At 51.3% G+C, this 20297-nt stretch overlaps 6 protein-coding genes and 1 non-coding gene across 7 annotated transcripts; 3 read left to right on the top strand and 4 right to left on the bottom strand.

The window, feature by feature from the left end:
• The first annotated feature begins 2389 nt into the window (after positions 1-2389).
• NCU14110 lies at positions 2390-3537 on the top strand. Its single transcript, XR_897851.1, has 2 exons — positions 2390-2952; positions 3023-3537. It is a non-coding gene; the product is annotated as a ncrg38 (non-coding RNA).
• A 1168-nt stretch (positions 3538-4705) lies between these two features.
• On the bottom strand, positions 4706-5154 carry NCU06229 (hypothetical protein). Its single transcript, XM_957987.2, has one exon. The coding sequence runs from the start codon at positions 5146-5148 to the stop codon at positions 4837-4839; it is 312 nt and encodes a 103-aa protein (XP_963080.1). The 5' UTR covers positions 5149-5154; the 3' UTR covers positions 4706-4836.
• A 717-nt stretch (positions 5155-5871) lies between these two features.
• Positions 5872-7768, top strand: NCU06228 (hypothetical protein). The gene is made up of 3 exons (XM_957986.2): positions 5872-6333; positions 6485-6525; positions 7033-7768. Exons 1-3 carry the CDS (start codon positions 6300-6302, stop codon positions 7660-7662), a joined length of 705 nt encoding a protein of 234 aa, XP_963079.2. The 5' UTR covers positions 5872-6299; the 3' UTR covers positions 7663-7768.
• Positions 7769-9419: 1651 nt separating this feature from the next.
• NCU06227 (hypothetical protein) lies at positions 9420-13299 on the bottom strand. The gene is made up of 2 exons (XM_957985.2): positions 10256-13299; positions 9420-9936 (listed from the first exon to the last, which is right to left on the bottom strand). Exon 1 carries the CDS (start codon positions 12943-12945, stop codon positions 12028-12030), a length of 918 nt encoding a protein of 305 aa, XP_963078.2. The 5' UTR covers positions 12946-13299; the 3' UTR covers positions 9420-9936; positions 10256-12027.
• Positions 13300-13348: 49 nt separating this feature from the next.
• On the top strand, positions 13349-14851 carry NCU06226 (60S ribosomal protein L25). Its single transcript, XM_957984.3, has 4 exons — positions 13349-13549; positions 13776-13840; positions 13919-14211; positions 14273-14851. Exons 1-4 carry the CDS (start codon positions 13525-13527, stop codon positions 14358-14360), a joined length of 471 nt encoding a protein of 156 aa, XP_963077.1. The 5' UTR covers positions 13349-13524; the 3' UTR covers positions 14361-14851.
• tim8 (translocase of inner mitochondrial membrane, subunit 8) lies at positions 14607-16008 on the bottom strand. Its single transcript, XM_001728160.2, has 2 exons — positions 15735-16008; positions 14607-15468 (listed from the first exon to the last, which is right to left on the bottom strand). The coding sequence occupies exons 1-2, from the start codon at positions 15835-15837 to the stop codon at positions 15293-15295; spliced, it is 279 nt and encodes a 92-aa protein (XP_001728212.1). The 5' UTR covers positions 15838-16008; the 3' UTR covers positions 14607-15292.
• A 285-nt stretch (positions 16009-16293) lies between these two features.
• NCU11312 (CorA family metal ion transporter) lies at positions 16294-19973 on the bottom strand. Its single transcript, XM_001728161.2, has 2 exons — positions 17230-19973; positions 16294-17157 (listed from the first exon to the last, which is right to left on the bottom strand). Exons 1-2 carry the CDS (start codon positions 18540-18542, stop codon positions 16578-16580), a joined length of 1893 nt encoding a protein of 630 aa, XP_001728213.2. The 5' UTR covers positions 18543-19973; the 3' UTR covers positions 16294-16577.
• Positions 19974-20297: the final 324 nt, after the last annotated feature.

Genomic DNA, 20297 nt, shown 5'->3' with positions numbered 1-20297 from the left:
GCACGAAATGGAACAAGCAGGCAGGAGGTGGAAGAGGACGGAACCGCTGCGAGCGTCAGTCAGCGCTGCCGGAGGTCATGCTGGGTACCTCTGGCACTCGCCCTGGTTCTAACAGACGGGAGTAGGTGACTGGAGCGGCCGACCTCCGTCGTCGCTGAGCTGAACAGCCCAGTGCTTCCACTTCTCAGAGTCGGGGGTGACCCCCTGGGTGGGCAAGCACGCCCGCGGGACGGGCTTCCACTCGTCGCTTTGTCACTCCATCACTCGCAGCTGCCCAGCAAAAGGCCGCTTCAAGCAAAGAGACGGCCAGGGTCTGCCGATCACTGCGTCGCAAAATGGTGGGCGAGCACTGGGCTGTTGGCCGGTCGTACAGCTGAGTCTTACCGTGTGTAGACTTCGTCACGACACGGTCTGGGTGGCTATCTCGACAAATGACGACGAATGGCATTCTTCGCTTGCTGCCACGCAACCACACTGGAAACGACCTGGAACTGACCCAAGACAGATGAACACACCAACCAAGACACACACCGCCCTCGGGTCCCTGCACGAGCCCGCCGTCTTTGGTATCACACTACCTACACGGTACCTCAGTACCTTGATGACCGTCGCGGTGGGCTCAAGTAGCGCACAGGTATAGCGCATAACGCCCCAACGCCTACCAGGTATTGAATACCATGTAATGTAAGGTAATGTTGGGGCAGCTGTCGGCCCCGTTCCTTCACACTGGCAGCACAAGAAGCCACAGCAGACAGGCAGATTAGCATCATTTTCAGGGACCCCCAATTCCACGTTCCATTGTGTGAGATGAGTCGGTTAAGTTGTGTGAAAGTGCGGGAGTGCCAATGCAATCCGTCAATGTTTGACACCGTGTCTAGATGTACAAACCCATATGCCGCGTACGGAGCTTGAAGTGCATACCAGCAACGACATGACTGACTGACTGACTAACTGAACGTCCACGCACGTCGAAAGGACGGAATGACAACTCCTATGCCGGCCACGGATAGCGGATGGCTTCTTCCATGCTATCGTGTATCAATCGCCGACTAGCGTGGCCGTAGAGGTCCAACTCCGTACACCGCCGATCTAGGTTTCCCCGCGTCCGCCGTCTTTTCAGACTATCTGGCCGTTTCTCGGTTATTGATAAGGATCATGGCAACCTCAATGTTGAGTACATAGGTAGTGTAGTGCATGTACGTTTTGTTGCGTTGCATCTCCACGTGCTCGACCAGCTTTCCTAGATCTCCCGTCTTTGCTGTCGCTGCCGCCAGGTGTCGGCAACAGGAAGCCATTCAATCTGACAAATAGCATGCTGTAGAGGGAGGAATGGCTTTTCCATACGCTAGAACCGTTATTACGGAGTCTTACCTCAGTTTAAGTTATAATGATGCCCCGCCTGATCATCCGGATTAGTGACATATTGCTGTATTGGGATTAGCGCCACGTTACCCACATGGCCATCTCGAAATTTCATGGCCTCCCAACGTCAGACGGATGCCGCCATGACAGACGATGATGTTCATTCGACTGCCGTCACATCGAACGAGTCAACCATCATGGCATGAAGTCAGGACAACCGCGACCTAGGCAATCGCTGTCAGAATCGTACATCTGACCTGAACGCTCAAGAATCCCAAACGAGACTGGCGAGGGGTGGCTTGGAAAAACGTGGGAGGAAGCTAGGGGTAGGTACAAGCGTACGCAGCACTAGCATACCTACGTGCTGCGGTACGGCGGGACGAATGTAAGGGGAACAAGCGAGAACGGAGCTTGGGAGGCAAAAGCAGATGGATGATGGAAACTTGTCATCAATGGCGAACATGGGTAGCTTCCAAATTCCCGAGGGGATAGCGATCACGTCGGAGTCATCACCAATTGTGCACTGTTAATCTTCTTGTGTCAACACGAAGCTGCCACTTGTCCAGACTGTATTCGCGTTGCTAGTAGCCGGTCTCCCTTTTTGACACCATCGAGATGATCTCGGGCTGGGGTTTAATGATGGATACGTTTCCGGTTTGTCGTGGTTGTCAATTCCGTCAATCAACGACAACAACAACAACAACAACAACAACAACAACACGGCAACAACTGAACTCCCAACATTCTCAACTGTTTCAGTTCACACACTCGCGCTCGCTACTTCACAGTCATTGGTCAGCGGCAGCAAACGAAGCGACATCCGTCTGTTTCCTGTTGCGTCTGGATCATTCCTATTTGCTCTTTCACCGCGGCGAGCGAGCGACACTCCACGCGGTAGACAGGCAGGACTTGAGGCAGTGTACAAGCAGCACTGTTAGATAGCTAGTGTGGTGATGACCAAGAAAAGCACAGACGCACGCGCCCTGCGGTCCGCAGTCCGCACGCCCTGCAATCCTCCTTGATGATTATCGCTTCAGCAGCGTCCTCTCCTTCAATCAAAACCGTTGCTCACTTTCTTATTCGGGATGCGAAAATAGCAACAACGCTGTCGATTGGCAATTTGCCCGCCCGGCGATACGTACACGCGTTTCTTGTTTCAGAAGAGGAGAGATGCCACGCTGCCTCTCTCGATGTTCATGGGACAATTCACGCGATAATGCTCTTCGGGATGTGAACAAAGTCAGTCACGGTTTCACGGAACATGAAACTAATTACAAGTACAAGCTAGGGGGTATGCCGCATACGTTACCTACTTCCCCAGTTTTCTGAGCATTCCCGAGTCTCGACGTTTGCCGCCAAGGGGGCCCATCATCTCATCGTTCCGAAATGATCACAAGTACACTACCTACCGTGTGCGCTATGAGCAGCGAGCAATCAATTGCGCCATGGCGACTCAACATTTGTCGAGGGCTGCGACACGGCACTGAACCGCACCCAAGATCTCTTTTGGGACGAATGGACCGCACAAGCTGCCGGAGTCCTCTTTGCCCCACAAAATGCAGGCTATTCGGATGAAGATTGGGGGCGTGTGTAAGTGTACCACTCTGGTTTGTTAGCGCATCAAGAAAAGGGGGTGCTGATCACGATCCTGAAAAGACAGCCGGCGATAAGCTTCAGGACACCCGACTCCGTCGAGATTCTTATCGCGTTTCAATTCCAAACAAACAAAGCAAGAGGCGTGGCCAGCAAGGTTCGTGAAGTGCTCGCATCGCCAAGCCTCGGCAATGGTGTTGAGGGTTGTGTGGAACTCTCACCTTGCTTCGCACGTTCCGTCGCAATGTGGCATTACCATCCGATAAACACAAGCAGACTATCGGACGAAAGAGGGTGCTGCTATCTATCAAATCTACGGACAACATACACTAGTGTACACATACTTAGTTGCAGCACGGGGCTACCGCCACTTACACGTGTAAGTAAAGGGCAGGTAACGACGATGCAATTGATTCGATAACCGCCCGGGCAGCTCGGCCATCTCAAACAAAGAAAAAAAAAAGGGTGGAATGTTGTCATCACGGCCGACGATGATGTTTAGGCTTAGACAAAGGGACGACTATGTATGAGCGAATCCATTCTCCAGATCTCGTGGCCCATCCATCAGTGTGTTAAAAACGTTCGACATTGGCGCAATTGCCGGGGGCGAGTTTTGCACTAACACGAGGAACACATGTGTCCCGAGTCGCAATCGCATTGGACCTTGAGAAAGGCCTCGTAAAAGGGGGCACTGCTTGAGGGGTAAAAAGGTTTTGGGACCACATATAGAGGACACATGATATCATTTTGCCATGGGAATCCCCTCTTTGCTATCACCACTTTTTGAGGAGGTTTGGGGACCATTCAACAAATGGCTGCTCCAAAAAAGCTTGGCCATTCGATCAAAGCCCGTGTGACCGCATGTAACCCCAGATTCCAACAGGATGACCGCCGTTATCGCTCGCTCTTGTTGAACTACACGCACACTACAGTAATCGCCGCGGGGAACATCCTGGCGGCGTCGGCGATAGCGGGAACCAACTTGGTAGAAGAAGGTGGCGGGTTCGATTCGTGTGTCAACGCCCGTGACCTTTTGGGTTCCTGTCTATCGGAACTGGGAGGCAAGAAAATGGAAAGTGAAGTGAAAAGGTAATTGCGAGTTTGTGACTCCAAGTGAGCAATTTGTTGTGTTGTTGAGCGAGCGCAATCGGACGGGACAGTCATATCAGTCGCAACATCGTTGTTCACTATGATAGTAACAGAATTAACCGTTTGCCTAATTCACAACCATCACAAAGCTCAGTTAATTAGTCAACTCCTTGTGTCCAATAACCTGAAGATTGGGCCCAGCCGTTTCGCGTTGCAACGTCACGACGTAGGAGATGATACTTGAGAACCCCTCCGAAATTATTGTAATAGAGTGCATGCCCGTTTGGGGGTATAATTCCGCTGTTTTGGAACAAGCGAATCTTACCATACCAAATGATCTTTTGTTTGTTCATTACTACACTTGTAATTTTGCACTTGCAGACTTCCAGAACAACATCTCATTCCAGTAGACGTGTTGGCAAAGCCCCAGGCCGGTCATTACAACTCAATGAAGGAATCCATCAAAGGGTCTCGCTCGTGAAACGATATGTCTGAGTGTCAACGGGCCGTCAAGAAATGCATGAACGTAAACCCAGCGGTTACTTTTGCCGCTGTATTATGTACTACACTAGTGTAAGAGCGCGGTTGTTTTCATGTAACGGCATATGTAGTATGTACCTGACCCGCCTGGCTCTCCCTGCCGGTCGTAAACAACAACAACAACAACAACAACAATGCAACTGTCATTCAGGGCATTCCCGACATCGCGAGAGTGAAACTTGGGCAAAACACTGATAGTCATAGTATTCCTCAATTGTATTGTCGTGGATTTGGTCTGGTGGGGTTTACTAATCATTGTGTTTTCTTGGTTTTGAGTTTTCCGGTGGAGTTGGCTCTAAGCTTATGAGTGATGTAGGCATCAGCAATTGGAGCTGGAACTGGACGGAGCGCTGTCAAGTTTTCACGTTCCTGAGATAGGTATCCTCCCTGGCGGCGTGCCTGGATACGGCGCAGGTCGGCCGGCTTTTGTTGAAAAAGATGACGACACCGCGCAGTATCGGGGGGGCCGGGACCGATAATCAGATAGTTTTCCGTATCTCCTTCGGCAGTGCGATGGACAATGCCAGGGAACAGTGCCTGGTGAAATCCCATAGCTCCGATCATGTTCACTGCTCCTGTCGATTATCAGACGAACGTGTCGTCAACATTCCCAACATGTTGTTCACATGTCGCAGCCTCATTGTTTACAGTTTCCCCCCTTTCCCGATATTTATGCTGTCTTCAGGCTCCATGTCTGTTACCACCAAGGCCATGCTGGCGCATTCGAGCTTCCCTAGTTCAACCCCACAAAGTCCACCCAGCTGCTGCAACATGTATGTATTCTATGTCATCTTTTGCACGGGTTCAGCCATGCTTACATTATGCACCGTACCGGAGCCGCCTGTGTCTCGTTTCCGCTGTACATCCGTGGTGTGGTCGTGATGGTGTGATGAGTCCAAATCTCATCACACGAGAAGCGCCAGGAGAGACGGGACGGAATACGGTAGTCGTGTGAATGTTGTCGTTGTGGTTGTCCGGTTGACTTTCTGACCGCCTCCCGAGAGGCATCTACATAAGAGGTCAAAGAGGACCCCGAACCATCGCTATGTCGTCCGTCGTGTATACGGTGTGCCCATCCCGAACTCCGAGAGAGGAATCGGAGGGTAGTAATCAGCGATTGATAGAGTTGTGGCATCTGGCATTGTCGTCACAGCAACCGTAAGCGATGGCCTGTGGTGGTTTGTTTTGCGCAAATGCTTGTGATACCTCAAAAACTGGACCTGTCGATGTTAAAGATTTCAGGTTACCGTTACCGTGACTTTTACCGCAACAACTTAAAGCCCGCAAATTTTTCTTTTGCATGCGGGAGCGAGATTCAGTACAACCTCAACAACAGACACTCTGCAAGAACTGAAGCTTTCGATTTCCCCGCAACAATCAACAAAGAAGCAATTAACTTACGGCGAATTGGCTCACCGCCTGCTGCCCCCTCCCGGTCGTAATCATTCCATTGACGGTCACGCCCGGGCCTTGTCACCCCACTACCGGCTCATCGCCCGCTCCCCGGACTTGCAGTCTCTGACTCGGAGCCACGGGTAAAGCCGCAGCGCAGGACCTCTCGGTCTCACCAACCCCATCACCCGCTGCCACCGCCCATTCGGACCCCTTCGTTTTCCCCTCCTTGCCTTATCCCTTGCCGTGGGGTAAACTAGTCCTCTTTCGAGCCTACCACGACGCAACAACAACGAGTAAACCAGTGACCATCATCATCAATCATGGCTCCCATCAGGGTGGTTTTGCTCGACATTGGTACTGCATACCCCTCCTCCAAAGTCCCAACCTCCATCCCCATCACCGGCTCCGTCTTCCTCGTGGAGACCGCAAGCAATGACCACCACCTATTCTATGTCTCTCGCCTGTGCGTGATGGATTGGCTAATGACATCTCCCTTGCCGAACAGAGGGCACCGTCTGTCCCATCTCATTTGTCAAGGACGTTCTTGTAAGGCACACCCACACCCGTTCTTCTTGGGCCGGCCCAGCCCAGTGCTTTGTTGCACGCGGGTAGCCACACCACATGTCTCCTGATTCTTCTCTCTTGCCCCTCATTGCCCATTCTATCCTCTCTATCTGCCGCCAGCCCGTTTCCCTCACGGTTTGGCAGCGTTCCACAGCAGTAAGGTAACAGCAGTGCCTCTTTGCTGCTTGCTACTACGTCAACCCCCTTCTTGTGCTTTCTTGTCCTCCCCCTTCCCCTCCCCTCCCCTCCCCTCCCCTCCCCTCTCCTTCCCTACCTTACCCTACCCTACCCTTTCAATGGGCTCGGTGCAGACTCAGGTTATAAACCCGATTGGCCGGCTATTCACGACACGATCCAGGAGGAAGCAAGCAAGCGCGAAAAGCTGTATGCCTGGAGACGTCACAAGAGAGTCAAGTCACTACGTGGTCCAGTGAGACAAGACAGGCCAAATTCGAACTGACAGCAACCGCGTCTCGCCGGCGGCCATAGTTCCCCTACGCCCTTGAAGCGCTTCCAGGCACCTTGAAGGCCAAGTGGGACTCTCCCGAGTTCGCCCCTTACCGCGCCGCCTTCCCGGCGGAGCATGCCGGCTCACAAGAGTCCCTCGCGGCGCACGTCCGCGATCTTATGAGCAAGGATCTCAAAATATCGTACCTCAAGAGCCTCCAGGGCTACCTGTGGGAGACAGGCTACCGCAACGGCGAGCTCAAGGCTCCCCTGTTCCTCGACGTGGCGCCCCAGTTGGCCCGTTGGCGGGAGCACGGAGGTGTCAAAGTCATGATCTACTCATCCGGCTCCGTGCCGGCGCAGAAGCTTCTGTTTGGACACACCAACGGTGAGCCGTCTGACATCTTGCCCTGGCTGTCGGATTTCTTTGATACGGTCAACGCGGGCCCGAAACAGGAGAAGGCTAGTTACGAGAAGATTGCGGCCAAGCACCAGGAGTATCCTATCGGCGAGTGGCTGTTCCTCAGCGATAATGTCAAGGAGGTTGAGGCGGCAAAGCAAGCTGGCATGCAGAGCTATATTGTTGATAGGCCCGGTAACGCGGAGTTGTCCGAGGAAGCGAGGAAAGAACATAGAGTTATCAAGAGCTTTGAGGAGATTGGTGATCTATGAGCTGTGAGGGCAGGCATGGATCGCCACATAGTGGTGGAAAGACAAAAGAAAATTGAAAAATCCAAAATTTAATATGAAATAACAATAACAATCAGGCGTCCATATCAAATTCGCTGATCTTTGTATATGTTATGTCAATGCCATCGTACCAACCTCACCAACCTCCCAGCTCACCATCGAAAATGCAAGAAGCAAAGAGTTTCTGGTCAGAGCACCAAGCCATCAATCAATCAGACATAACTTGCGTAACGGGATGCCGCATGCCCCGAATGCATTCGCTACCAAGATTACCAAGTTCGCCGTTACGCCACAAGCAGACAGATATCTGGACGGATGTTGTTCCACAACAGTAGAGACATGAGCATCTCAAACAATCTAGACTGTACACCCCAGACGCTACTACCTCTACCTACCGACTTCACTCTACCTACCTCTAGATATCATGCAATCTCCGGCGAACCCCGAAGTATTCGTTGTCTTTTTGCACCATGTGCACCGCACCTTCTTTTAACATCCAAGTTGACTTTCGGTGGATAGCTCCTTCTGCGTCTGTCTGTAATACAGATAGGTAGATACCGTGACCTCCTTCCACATCCAACCTGACGCAGTCCAGTCAGTGGCTCCCGTCTTTTCCACTTCTACATATGGCCGTTGGTGGAACGGAAATTACCTACCTACTCTTTTTCGAGTTTGAGGGAATTGGCGTCTTGGTGCAGTGTGTGTACCCAATATGTGGTGTAACCGTCTCACAACGTACGATACAATACGATACGATGAGACAGATGGTACACCAAAAGTGTGACCAGCTAGACATGGAGAAGCAATGGTAGGGCCTTTTGAATTTGGGATAGTACATACACGTGACTGTGATTACTCTGTAAGGGAAAAAGCCACAGCCGTTTGGGAGGGCGGTTTGATGCTTTGATTGGTCTCTCTGCTTTACATTGGAAATGATAGGTTCCATTTTTGTTGTATTTCTTTGACGACGACTATGGTGGCTAGACTGTACTACTCCGTGATGGTTTGTACAGGCTTGTTGACTAGGACCTTCGGTGGCCATGTTGTATGTTGATGTCTTGGTCTACCTCACCACCTCATCGCAAAATAGACATAGGTAAGAAGGTCGTCAGTTGGCATGATATTTGGCCTTGGTTCTGATGTACTTCTCTCCGCAGCTCCTGATGACAGTCCTAATGACAGAGAAGCGGTTATATCAGTTGATAAACTACTTATATCCAAGGTAGCCAACCAAGTGTAAATCACAAAAATGTACAGATAAGGCGTCATCCATACCACGGGTCACTTGATGATGAATGTTGATAGTTAAGGGTCGTGGTGTGGTTAGATGGTGGGACCTCTCCTCCAGCAGCAGCACTCTCGAAAAACTGGTGAGTGGTGGTTTTCCTTGATACATCTTGTCCACCACTAACATGTTTCCCAGATGCACGCTAACATGTCAGATTGTTCCAGATAGAAATTGTGCCCGAGAGTAAACTTTACCCTTCTTGTTCAAGAGGGTGTTGACGAAAGGTTCCCAAGCCGCCCGCCCACCCCCAGGTAATCATCGCACGCCATATTTGGTCTTCAACTCACTTCACGAAACCCAATAGTTGAGACAAATACACTACAGCTGACGGATAGTCCCGCAACAATCCTCATACTAGCTGCATGTCTGCTCAGACAATTAGCTTAGTCTGGATGCTGCGCTTCACTTGAAAGATAGAAACAAAGGTGACACCATGACGATCATCAATCTCTTTTGCTTCAGTCCGTCGACGGCTATCCCCAAGAGTCTACGGAACTGCGGAGTTAGGCTACCAGGTGGAGTGACAAAAGGTCCGTACCCTCACTGGTTCTGGTTTGGTAAAAGCATGTCCGGACTTTTTATCACATAGCCTGGCTACATAGTTCGAAGTGAGGTAGTTGCCGAGATCACCAAGAATTTCCCCATCTTTCACTAGCAAAGCCACCACCGATAGGCTCCACACAGAGACTAGCGTGACGGCGTCGATCCAATTGTTTATCCCAAATAGCCTCGAGGTAGTGTATCGCGAGATAAATGCTACATTGTGCAAGTTACCGGATCTGCGGTGGTTGGTTTCGGGACAAGAGTGGGTTGACTTGTTGATTCCGCACTGACAAACGAGTGGCTGGACGGCGCGGAGACGTCAATGATTTTGTGTAGAAGGAGGTTGAAAGTGTAAATCATTGTCCTCCGCATGGTAAGCGAAACGTATTGATGAAAATGTCCCCGAATGAGAGAATACTACGAAACTACGACGCTATTAGGCTACCGTTTTGTTTGACAAGGTCTGTAGTGTATAAGGTGAGACAAGGGTCTGATTTGATTGACGACTTTGTGTCAAGCTACAACGGATCAGCCGATAAAGTTGCCACTTGTATGCTATCTATGCAGCTCTGATCGCGTTTCAAGATGAGGGGAAATTGTTGGGAGTTCTCTTTTAGAATTGGTGATCACACGATCACGGCGGATGAGGTGGAAGATGGGCCCGAGGAAGTCGATGGCAACTTGATCTCATTTGTTTTTGACGAGTTGTGTGTGAGTGGTAATGGGGTGCCAGTGTCTACCTACCTACCTATCAGTCGTGGTCTTTGACTATCAAGGTCGTCCGAGTTAGACGAATGAGAGGCCGCTCGGCGTTTTACTCCGCATTGGACTTCGAAAGCTTCCCCTTGCGTCCACGTCCATCCGGAGAAGGACGCAATAAACTTGACTGGGCATTGAAGCCTCGAGATCACAATAGATATCTCGTCTCTAATCATCTTCAATCCCAATACCACGTATCAATCGTCCGTTCTTCCGGACTTTTGCACTTGGGTTAGGCGAGCTCGGAATCAGGCGCCGAAGACTACCTGACGATGCAGGACATTTGCCCACCGCCTTTTCCATGAAACCCAAAGCACGCGTCCCGCATCCCTCACATCATCACATCTTTGCCGCGGAAGAGGTGTCCATGTGCACAGGTGACAGATGGTAGTGCATTGGCGTCCACTTCAGCTGGCTGGCTAGGTAATACATTACCTAGCCCAGTTTTCTTGGTTGCGGGGTAAGCAGTAGTGCGCCGTGATTGACAAGTCTCGACTCAGTCTGTTGGGGTCGTGATAGGTCGGCGATAGGTTGGAACGAATGAGCAAGACGGCAGATAGGTCGAGGAGGTTCCATGTGTTGATCACTGGCTGGTTGCTAATTTCACGAGAGGTTTCGGTGATGCATGATTTCATGCAACGATGCGTCCTAGCCTTTAATAGTCCTTCGTCGATTTGGCAGAGCACGGTGCACCAAAGGTCACGATGGGAGCGGCGTGTCGGAAGAAAAGGTACTAAGGGAGGGCAGCGTAAGCAAAAGCTCTATGATTTGTTTGCGAAAGTTGGTCCTATCTGCAGTTCCTGGCAGCGAAGCGCGGGCCGGAAGATGCGGAGCGGCGGAGCGAAGATGAGACTGTGTATGTTGGCGTCCGGCGGGCCATATGGTCTATCCTATCTCTGGGATCATTACGTATGATCATGATATCAGTATGTTCGGTGGGCGGTAGCCCAACTGGACAAAGACAGTTTTACACCGGAAATAGCTTTCGCTGTCAAGGATAGGTGCAGCTGTCTGACTCTCGATCCGCCGACACGTTGGCATATCCGGGGCGGGGCGCCCGAGACCTGGGGAATGTCTTGCCCGCCAGGTGGGCCGGAAACACCGTAGAAATACACTCATCGAACAGTCCCGCTGTTGACCTTGAAAGAAGAGCGGATCAAAGCCAAGAAATGCTTTGAGAAGGGGCCTTCAACCTGATGCGGTAGCAAAGTGTAGGCAGCGGGAGGTAATTTCGCCAACGACGACATTCCTCCGCGTTCAGACGGTCGTCCATAACCTTCCTCTTGCCATACCATTATGTAGTTGCCTCTGATACTTCCGCTACCATCACCGTGCTCTTTAACCGAAAAGACCGGACTCGGATGCCAGCTTGAGGTCATGGAACTCTCTTGAAAGTGGTTCCCCGTACCGTTCCCAAATCGCCCATCTGCGCGGTTGACATGTCGGTCTGAAATCATATTGGGACACCAGACAGGCAACGACCAAATCCACAAGATCCTAATCGACCGCTTCAAGTTCTCCTATGGCTTTCTCGTGACGTCAATTTCTTCAAGGAGGCGTACAAGGTCGTCAGCTCCCGAGTGAATTATGGGACGTCGTCATCCTCAACGGCGACATACTCCCACTCCCGATATGACTGAGAACACCAATGTTGTGGTCATCCGATCTATCGGCTCCCAACAACGGTCGAGTCGAGTGACTTATTGTTAGATGTCGTGACTGATCTCGATTGTGTGCGTTCGAATGGTTCGCAAACCTTAGACCAAGGTAATGGCAAAGTTGTTGCGTGACGAGCCAGAACGTAGCTCTTCCTTGCGAAACGGCCTGTCGTTTCCAACCTGATCTGATGTTCTCCTCCACAGGTAATAGACCAGCCGTTGGGTTGTCTTGGATTCCACCATCTCGTACCCGATCGATTCCATAATAGCCGCTAACCTCTCTTGATCCAGATATCGCGAGTTGGTGACGCATGGGGCCGGTAGCACAAGGAACAAACTTGGAAAGAATGCAGCGGTTGTCCCGGAGAACCGCTTCGGCGATGTTAGAAATTGTGTCGTGCGGACCAGCATCTCGCCTCTGTCCTTATGGTCTGGGACAAAGTTGAGCACCAAAGAAAGGCTGATGATGTCAAACTTCTCCGACTCGTCCTTCGGCAACGGGCGCTCCATGAAGTCCTGCTCAAGAATCCCAGGCTCTTGGCTGTTGAGATCGATCCGAGTGATGTCGAAATGGTTACTTTGAGCACATGCGTTCTTTGTACTCAGCGCTCCAACTTCCAGCATGCGCAAGCGGCCTTCCTTATACTCCTCGGATGAGAGGTACGGCCCAACCCACTCCATGAGCACGTTGGAGCTGTCGCCGCCTCGGTCATGTCTCTGCCCCTGGAGACTTGCTTCCTGATATTTCTCGATACCACCCAAAGCCTCGATCTCCGCCTCAATTGCCGCGACCTGTGTGTTATCGTTCTTCTTCATAGCCTGCACCTTCCTCTTCTCTAGGAGATGGAGTTTGTTGATGATGGATTTCGTGGTTTTCCGCGCAAGTGACTTGGGCTTTGTGACCGTGGGCGGACGGCCTGCTGCCAGGTTTTTGACCACTCCCTTTTTCTTAGGTCGCGTAGCCATGGGCGGACGCCCAGCTGCAAGGTTCTTGCTTACTCCTTTCTTGGGTGCCATAGTCCTTCGTCGCGTGCTATGCTGTAACAAGTATATAGCCGCAAATAGTCGATCTTGTCGATACTGTGATCCGTCTCGGTGAGATTGGTTTTCGATTTCGATTGGTGGTTCGTGACACTGTAGTTAGCAAGACAACTACACCACGTCCTTGTCTGGAGGTCGTGATAGGCACAGAACAGCGAGGCTTGGAGCTGTGAAAATCCAAGGTGTCCTGCACCGACTTCATCCGACAGACCACGAGCAGAAGGAGGAAAGCTGGATCGGAGGGCGCATCATGACCTTCAAGGTTGAATGACGGAGTGCGTAGCGATAAAGTGATGATCGGAGGTCGAGATTCAAAATACTGTGGAGCATATTTCGCGAAAGTGGATATTCTGGTGTGGTTCAGAGCCCGTTTGCGCCAGTTTGCGCAGCTCAACCCCTGCCAGTACCACTTCAGCCACACTACCAAGCCACACAAATCCCGCGCGCACACTTTTTCCTCCCCCAAATTTTGGCCAAAAAGTGAACTTTCTCCTCTCCGACAACGACCAGCGAGAATCCCGATTTCTTAGCCCGACGACAGCAGAAATCGCAGCAATGGCCCCTAAGGATACCAAGAAAGGTACTTGAAGAAACCTCAAAATCTCACCAGCGACGATTCCACCAAGAATGAATTGAACGGCTCGACAAATATGCTCGCCCCGCGCACAATGCGGATCCTCCGTGTCGCGCAATGGCATTCGGAGGTGATGCACCAAAGCAGCAGCAGACTTTGCGAGTTTGGACAAGATTCTGGCATCATCTTGCTCCAGGCGAATGCTTTTGCTGACGAGGGACTCTATGGATAGGCGGTGCCTCTAAGGCCGGTAAGGGCGCTCAGGCCAAGAAGGCTGCCCAGGCTGCCCTCAAGGGTGTAAGTTTGCGACGACTCGCGATCCCTTCCCCCCTGGTGACGTTCTGATGCTGATTAGAGTTCTTTTTCTCTGTTTAGGTGCACTCGCACAAGAAGACCAAGGTCAGATACTCGACCACCTTCCACCGCCCCAAGACTCTTCAGCTGTCTCGGGCTCCCAAGTACCCTCGCAAGTCGATCCCTCACGAGCCCCGTCTCGATGAGCACAAGGTCATCGTCCACCCTCTCAACACCGAGGGTGCCCTGAAGAAGATCGAGGAGCAGAACACCCTCGTCTTCATCGTCGATGTCAAGGCCAACAAGGCCCAGATCAAGCAGGCTCTCAAGAAGCTCTATGACATTGACACCGTCAAGATCAACACCCTGATCCGGTTAGTTTTGGTCCCTATGGACCGGCATTAATATGGTTCTTGTTGCTAACTCCACTCACAGCCCTGACGGTTCCAAGAAGGCCTTCGCTCGCCTCACTGCCGATGTCGATGCCCTCGACATTGCTGCCACCAAGCTCGGCCTTGTCTAAACTAGCGATTTCATAGCTATGGGAAATACACAAGATTCGGGATAAAAACTATCTTCAAGGGATACATGGGTTTTACTGTTTAACGAAAAAGAAGTCGGCGTCTGATACCCCTTTGGCGTTTGGTCCATGGCATGGAAATGAAAGTTTTTATAACTATTCTGCCCGTTCCATCAGACATGACCAAATGGGCCATTATCCAAACTCCTCCCTTGCAAGCCATAGATCTACTTGCTCTAAGACTTGAATCTGACATCTTGTATTCTTGCTATCACCATGGACTCATTGTCGCATTGTTATCTGCACTTCTATAACCAATTATCCTGCACTGCGCATTGGGTCTGTGTTTGAAGATGAAGATGAGTATCCCGCTATCGCGCGCTCCCATATCATGCTACAAGAACCGCCTGTCATACTGTCTAAGTTCCTGAACAAATTCCCATGCCCTATAAACCCTTTTCCCTTCCAGTTCTACCTTTGATCCTTCCCCTGTCCCATCACATATATCGTACAAGCCTTCAGGCGTAACCGTAACAATTCCTCGAATGACTGTCTCTTAGAATTGTGACCAGAACCTCAATCGCAAGCCCTATCGCAGGGATCAACAAAGGTTCCCTAGCAAAGGGTGCTTCTCTGTACCCCCGTTCCGTCGTAGTAAGCCCGAGTGTACCAGACCCAGCCAGAACCACCATGAAAACAAGCGTCGGATACCTCGGCCGCATCCTCCAAGTCTCCCAAGAAGCCCACCAAGCAGGACCAGCCAACCGAAAAACGTAGCCAGCCAGCCCCGCGGGACAACCAGTTCCTCAAGGGAAACAAGTCACCGTTTTCGCCATCCTCCTTCCTCTGCCTCCTCTTTTCTTTTTGTCCCGTTCTCATCTTTTTTCCTCCTCCTGATAAGCATCCTCCCACGCCTTCCTATCGGCGCGCGAGACCTACTTGCTGCCACCCCTGGTGATCTTTTGCACGTGGGCCATGATGGTCAGGTTGACGTCCAGGAAGCGCTCAACGCAGTCCGCCATGCAGACGGCCTCGGTCTTGTCGAGCTGGTTGGTCTTGATGGGGGAGGTGACGCATTTCTTCCAGCAGGAATCGGTAAGGGCGTGGGTCTCTACACGTGGGAGGTAGCATGTTAGTTTATCTGTTGTACATAACCACTGGGAGGTAGAGTAATGTGGGAAGAAGCATATGGAAGGGGGAGGGGACAGAGAGAGGGTATGGTTTTGGTTATGGTTATGGGAGGGGGGAAAGAGGGAAGTGGTAGGTAGGCTTAGCGAGGGGCAATAAGCTGTATTTGGTCATGGTAGAGGGACGAGGATATGAATGAAGCACTGCAGGACGGAGCCGGAGATCTAGAAGGTTGTAGATGGTACATACGTCCTTGCACCCTCTGGCGCTGCGTCTCGTTGGAAATGAAACCGCGAAGCTCGTTCTTGTCCTTCTCGTTGAGGAGATCGAGGTCGGCCTGAGGAATATCCATTGTTGCTGTTTTGTATTGGGCAGGGTTATGTGTTGCGATGGTTATACAATAGTTGCTTAAGGTTGTGGTGGAAATAATTCGATATCAAGAATTGAATAAACAACCAGAAGAGGTTCGATATCACGTAGCGTGCAATTGGATTGGATGCGGGATGGACCTTTCCAAGCTTTTGGGCGGTACCTGCCTGCCAGGTGAGCACCGCGACCGGGGATGTGGATAAAGATTCTTTTGAGATGGGTAGCCAATGAGAGGACTACATTTTATCGATAGCTTTAGAGTATCTCGGCGTGCAACTGCATTCGAGTCGATTACGTACCGCACTTCACTTTCGCCACTACCGACTTTCAAGCCTTTGAAACACCAAGAATCGTAAAATTTACATGCTATCCAAGAACCTCAACGATGTTTCCTTCCTATGTAGAATGATAGGATCGAACAATACACAGTGACCACATAGCACAAATTCAGTAGAATATTCAGAACTAACTGCCCTCACAAGAAACTCAGCCTGAGTCAACACTATTATCAAACGTTTCGGGGTATCTACCAACGCATCTATGGTCTATCCCGTCAAGAAAAAAAAAACGGTATACAAAGCGATAGTACCGCCACACTCCCATGTTATAACAGCCATGTTATCGACATTGCTTGGCAGCCCTTTCCCTGTATACCAAAAAAAACGAGAAGCTATTAGAAAACGGTTCCACATTTCCTCGCATGAGACTCCAGCCCATCGTTATTTATATCAACTTTTTGTGCTTCGCAAAAATGTACGACAAACTGCAGAATGAAAAGAAAAAGGCCAGAATAACGTAGAAGGGGACCATAGTCTCCATGCCTCCCCATGGGACGTGAACGTTCATGCCGAACAGACCAGTCACCACGTTGAGCGGGACGATGATGGAGGCCAGCAGGGTGATCTTGCTGAGGACACGGTTCGTAGCAGTTCCCTGGATGATGCCGTCGATGGAAATCTGAGCGAGGTAGTTGCTGTGTGCACGAGACAGCATCTTCTCGAAATGGCCCAGGTTGGTCATCATGGTCACTACGTGGTCCTGGATGTCACCGAGGTATAGACCAATGTCCATACGTGGCGTGACTTTGTAGTTCTCGTTGCAGCGCTTGGTGAAGCCCCTGAGGACATCTGCTTTTCCGCCGAGCAAGCGCATCAAGCCCATGACATTCTTGCGAGCAATGCCAATCTTCTTCAAGAACTGAGCCATGTCGTCGGACCGAGCAATGAACACATCGTCCTCGATCTGGTCGGTTTCGTGCTCAAGTTTGCTGATTTCGGGAGCGAACGAATCGACAATGTCGTCACTACGTATGGGTTAGTATACGCGTCCATCGAAGGAATGGAAAAAGCGCATCTGCTCATTGCCATAAACTTACATCAGGGCGTAGCAAATCCAATCGCTACTCAATGAGACATAGTCCTTCAGCATCGTAATTCTCTTCCTCACATGTGAGGCATGGGAATTGTTGGCGTAGCTGAAGCTCAATGTGCCTTCGCGAAACACTACCACGTAAATGTTGAAGGGCACGTACTCCTTTTCCCCGGTGGTATCCTCTACCTCAATGAAGAACGATCTGAACGAGGCGAAATAGTAGGATGGGAAAAGCTCAATCTTCTCCCGGGATTCCTGCGTGGTGATATCCTCAATTGTCAAGGGGTGGATGCCAAAAGCTCTGCAGACGGCACGGACTTCTTCTTCGGAGGGATTGTTCATATTGAGCCACCAGACTCCATCAGTCTCCCCCTTTGGGAAACTGAAAAGCCCTCTAATGTCCTCCCCGGGCAAAATCAAACCCTCCAGGTCGGCAGCGTGGATCGTGGATTCCCAAGCTGAGGAAAAGAAACTGACCCGGCTCTGGTCAACCTGAGGTTGTGGCGGTGGTGGAGTCCTTTTGGCCTCGGCATCGTCGTCTGTCTCATGACTCTTTTCCCGCCGAATATCCGTCTCCGAAGGGGCCGAAAGGATATCCCCATCCAGTGTTACCATTGGTACGGTGGGGGTAACATCGGGCTCGGCAGGCCGCAAATCGGGGAAGACACGGATGGCCGAGGGGCGGCGAGCTGACTGTCGGGCTTCATTCTCAGCCTTGATAAAGGTCTCCAAGTAGTGGAAATCGATATGCAAGTTGTCATCCCTATGATCATCTTGCAAGGGGAAGCAAACGTCTTCCTCCGCGGATTTGTTGGTGGCCAAGCTGGCGGTGTCATCAATCACCGTCGGCTGCTTGCTGCGGTAGCTACGGCGACTGACGATAGAGTTAGCCCGCTGCAGCTCGGGTGGCTCTTCGACTCGACGCTCAGGTCTCGTTGGCTCGGAGAAGGAGAGATCTCGCTCCCTTCGGCGTGCTTCCGCGAAAGCCTTAACCGAGTTCGGGGGTGAGATAGACCGAACATCTAACACAGCAGACTCTACAGTTCCTCGCCGATCTCTCCGATAAACTGGCGAGTTCTCCTGATCCTCCTCGTCAACAACAGCTTCCTCAAAATCTCGGATCCTTGTGCCCTGGAACGAATCGCTGCGTGTTGGGCCCGTCTCAATCACCTGTCCTGGCCCGTATAGAGAATCGAATGTTCCGCGTCGAGGACGGTCGGGTCGTTGGACAGAAACGGATTGGTTCCGGTGGTCGTCAAGTTCGGGCACCGGGGTTGAGTACCCGGAGTTCCCCACGTTTTCCTCCTGGTCAAACATCGTTGCGACAAGCGGAGTCGCTTCTTGGCTGGGTGGGTTAAATTAAGTGTGATATCGGTTGTCTTTGCTATATCGTCGTTGGTGAAATAATTGAAGGGTCGGCTATGGCCCTCAACGCCCGGGATGGGGGGTGATCAGTCGGTTCGCATATTGTCGTCGAAAGGTCGACTCAAAAGGCACCAGCGGATGGCAGCGAACGGCCAGGAGCCGTCCGCGACGATGACCGAATGGCGCAACAAGAAGGGGGACAAAAGGGTGTCGTCGTCAACGTCGGCTACCAAAGCGCAAGATCGGAAAACATAAATTGCAGATGTTTGTTCAAAATGGGAAATCTTGGTTCGAGCGATGTCGAATTAAGGGGGTTTCTTGTCCACTCCACTATAGACCCAGAAGCTGGGACCTAGGAGCGAACGAACAGCCGAAACGCTTTCACGGATAGAGCCCGCCAACTTGATGACTTTTGCTGGAATGACTGGCGGCGGCGGCGGCTGAATCGGTACGTGGCGTGATAGGCGATGGCTGATGTGAGGCCTTTCTCAGCAGCAACCAAGAATTTTTTCGGATGAATACGAGGTCCGACGAGGGAAGATTGAGGTAACGAACTCGCGCCGGGCTGGGGATTTGGATCGGCTGATGGTCAATGAGGTCGAAGATCCGCCCTTTCAAAACCGCCGAAAAGCCCAAGAAGGGATAGGAGTAGCGAAAAGACGAAGGTTCTAACAGAAGCCCGAGAAATGACGTTGCTGGGGAATGACGAGCATGTGTCTGCGCATCAGCAGTCTCGGGGGGGGCCACCAGCGGAGATACCTAGAGAAGGGATGACTGGAGTCGGCGTCGTACTCTGTAGCACAAGCTAATCGAGTCGGATATGTTGAACACGGAACCGCGATAATGAGGTTGTCGGCGTCGAGTGTTGAAAGGTGGAAAAGGGTCGAGGTCGCCGCGCTAAGTTTTTTTTTGGGGTTTGGTAAAAAGACAAGAGTGGGACGGAAGGTGCCTGACTGTTCGTCGCCTCCACACAAGGCGTCGGGTGGTTCCGAGGAGACCTTTTAGTTGTGTGCCGTCCTAAGGGAAGGGTCCAAGTTCACGGGGCAAAAAGCGCAACGGAAGGAATGATCGCTTCTGGCCCGATGAGTTTCCCTTTGTTTGGAGAGTCGTTTCAGGGAAAGCCAGGGTAAGTGGTTGGTTCAAGCACGTGCTAGGTTTATAGGTAGGTTTAGATAGGAGACGGACAAAGGCAATTCAACGACACTTTTCCATGCTAGCAAAGAATATTATGGAAAGAGAGGATGGAAAGATTTACGGTAGATTTGCCCGTTCGTTCTTAGCCTCTTGTACAAGGTTAGGTCCCGGCGGTGTTCCTCCTTGTCAGGTCGCTGGACTGCAAGGTGAAGGGAAGCGGTCATCGGACGCCTGACGCACCAGCAGCACCCTTCGCCGCAAGACATTGTAGTCCGTGTGTAACCTTTTAAGGATCTTCCCTTGTTCAGCAAATGTTCTCGAAACTACCTATGATTCCACGAAAACAGGAATACGGTGTTCTGATATCGAATCGTCGATGCACAATTGAGGGTAGCTGCCAATCAGCTAGCACGGCATCCCCGACAAATCGGCCTTGGAAGTTGGATCCTGATCTCCCGCGTTAGATTTTACTGGTTTCAAAATCTACTTGCAGCACTGCTGCGTCGTCGAGAAGTCCCCCACTTTGCTCACCACCTTCACGTTTCGTTTCCATTCACTTCCTGTTGAATCCTT

This window comes from Neurospora crassa, linkage group III (assembly GCF_000182925.2).
Source record: "Neurospora crassa OR74A linkage group III, whole genome shotgun sequence".
NCBI classification, from domain to species: Eukaryota; Fungi; Ascomycota; class Sordariomycetes; order Sordariales; family Sordariaceae; genus Neurospora; species Neurospora crassa.
Note: the sequence above shows the minus strand (reverse complement) of the source record. Positions and strands in the feature narration are given on the sequence as shown.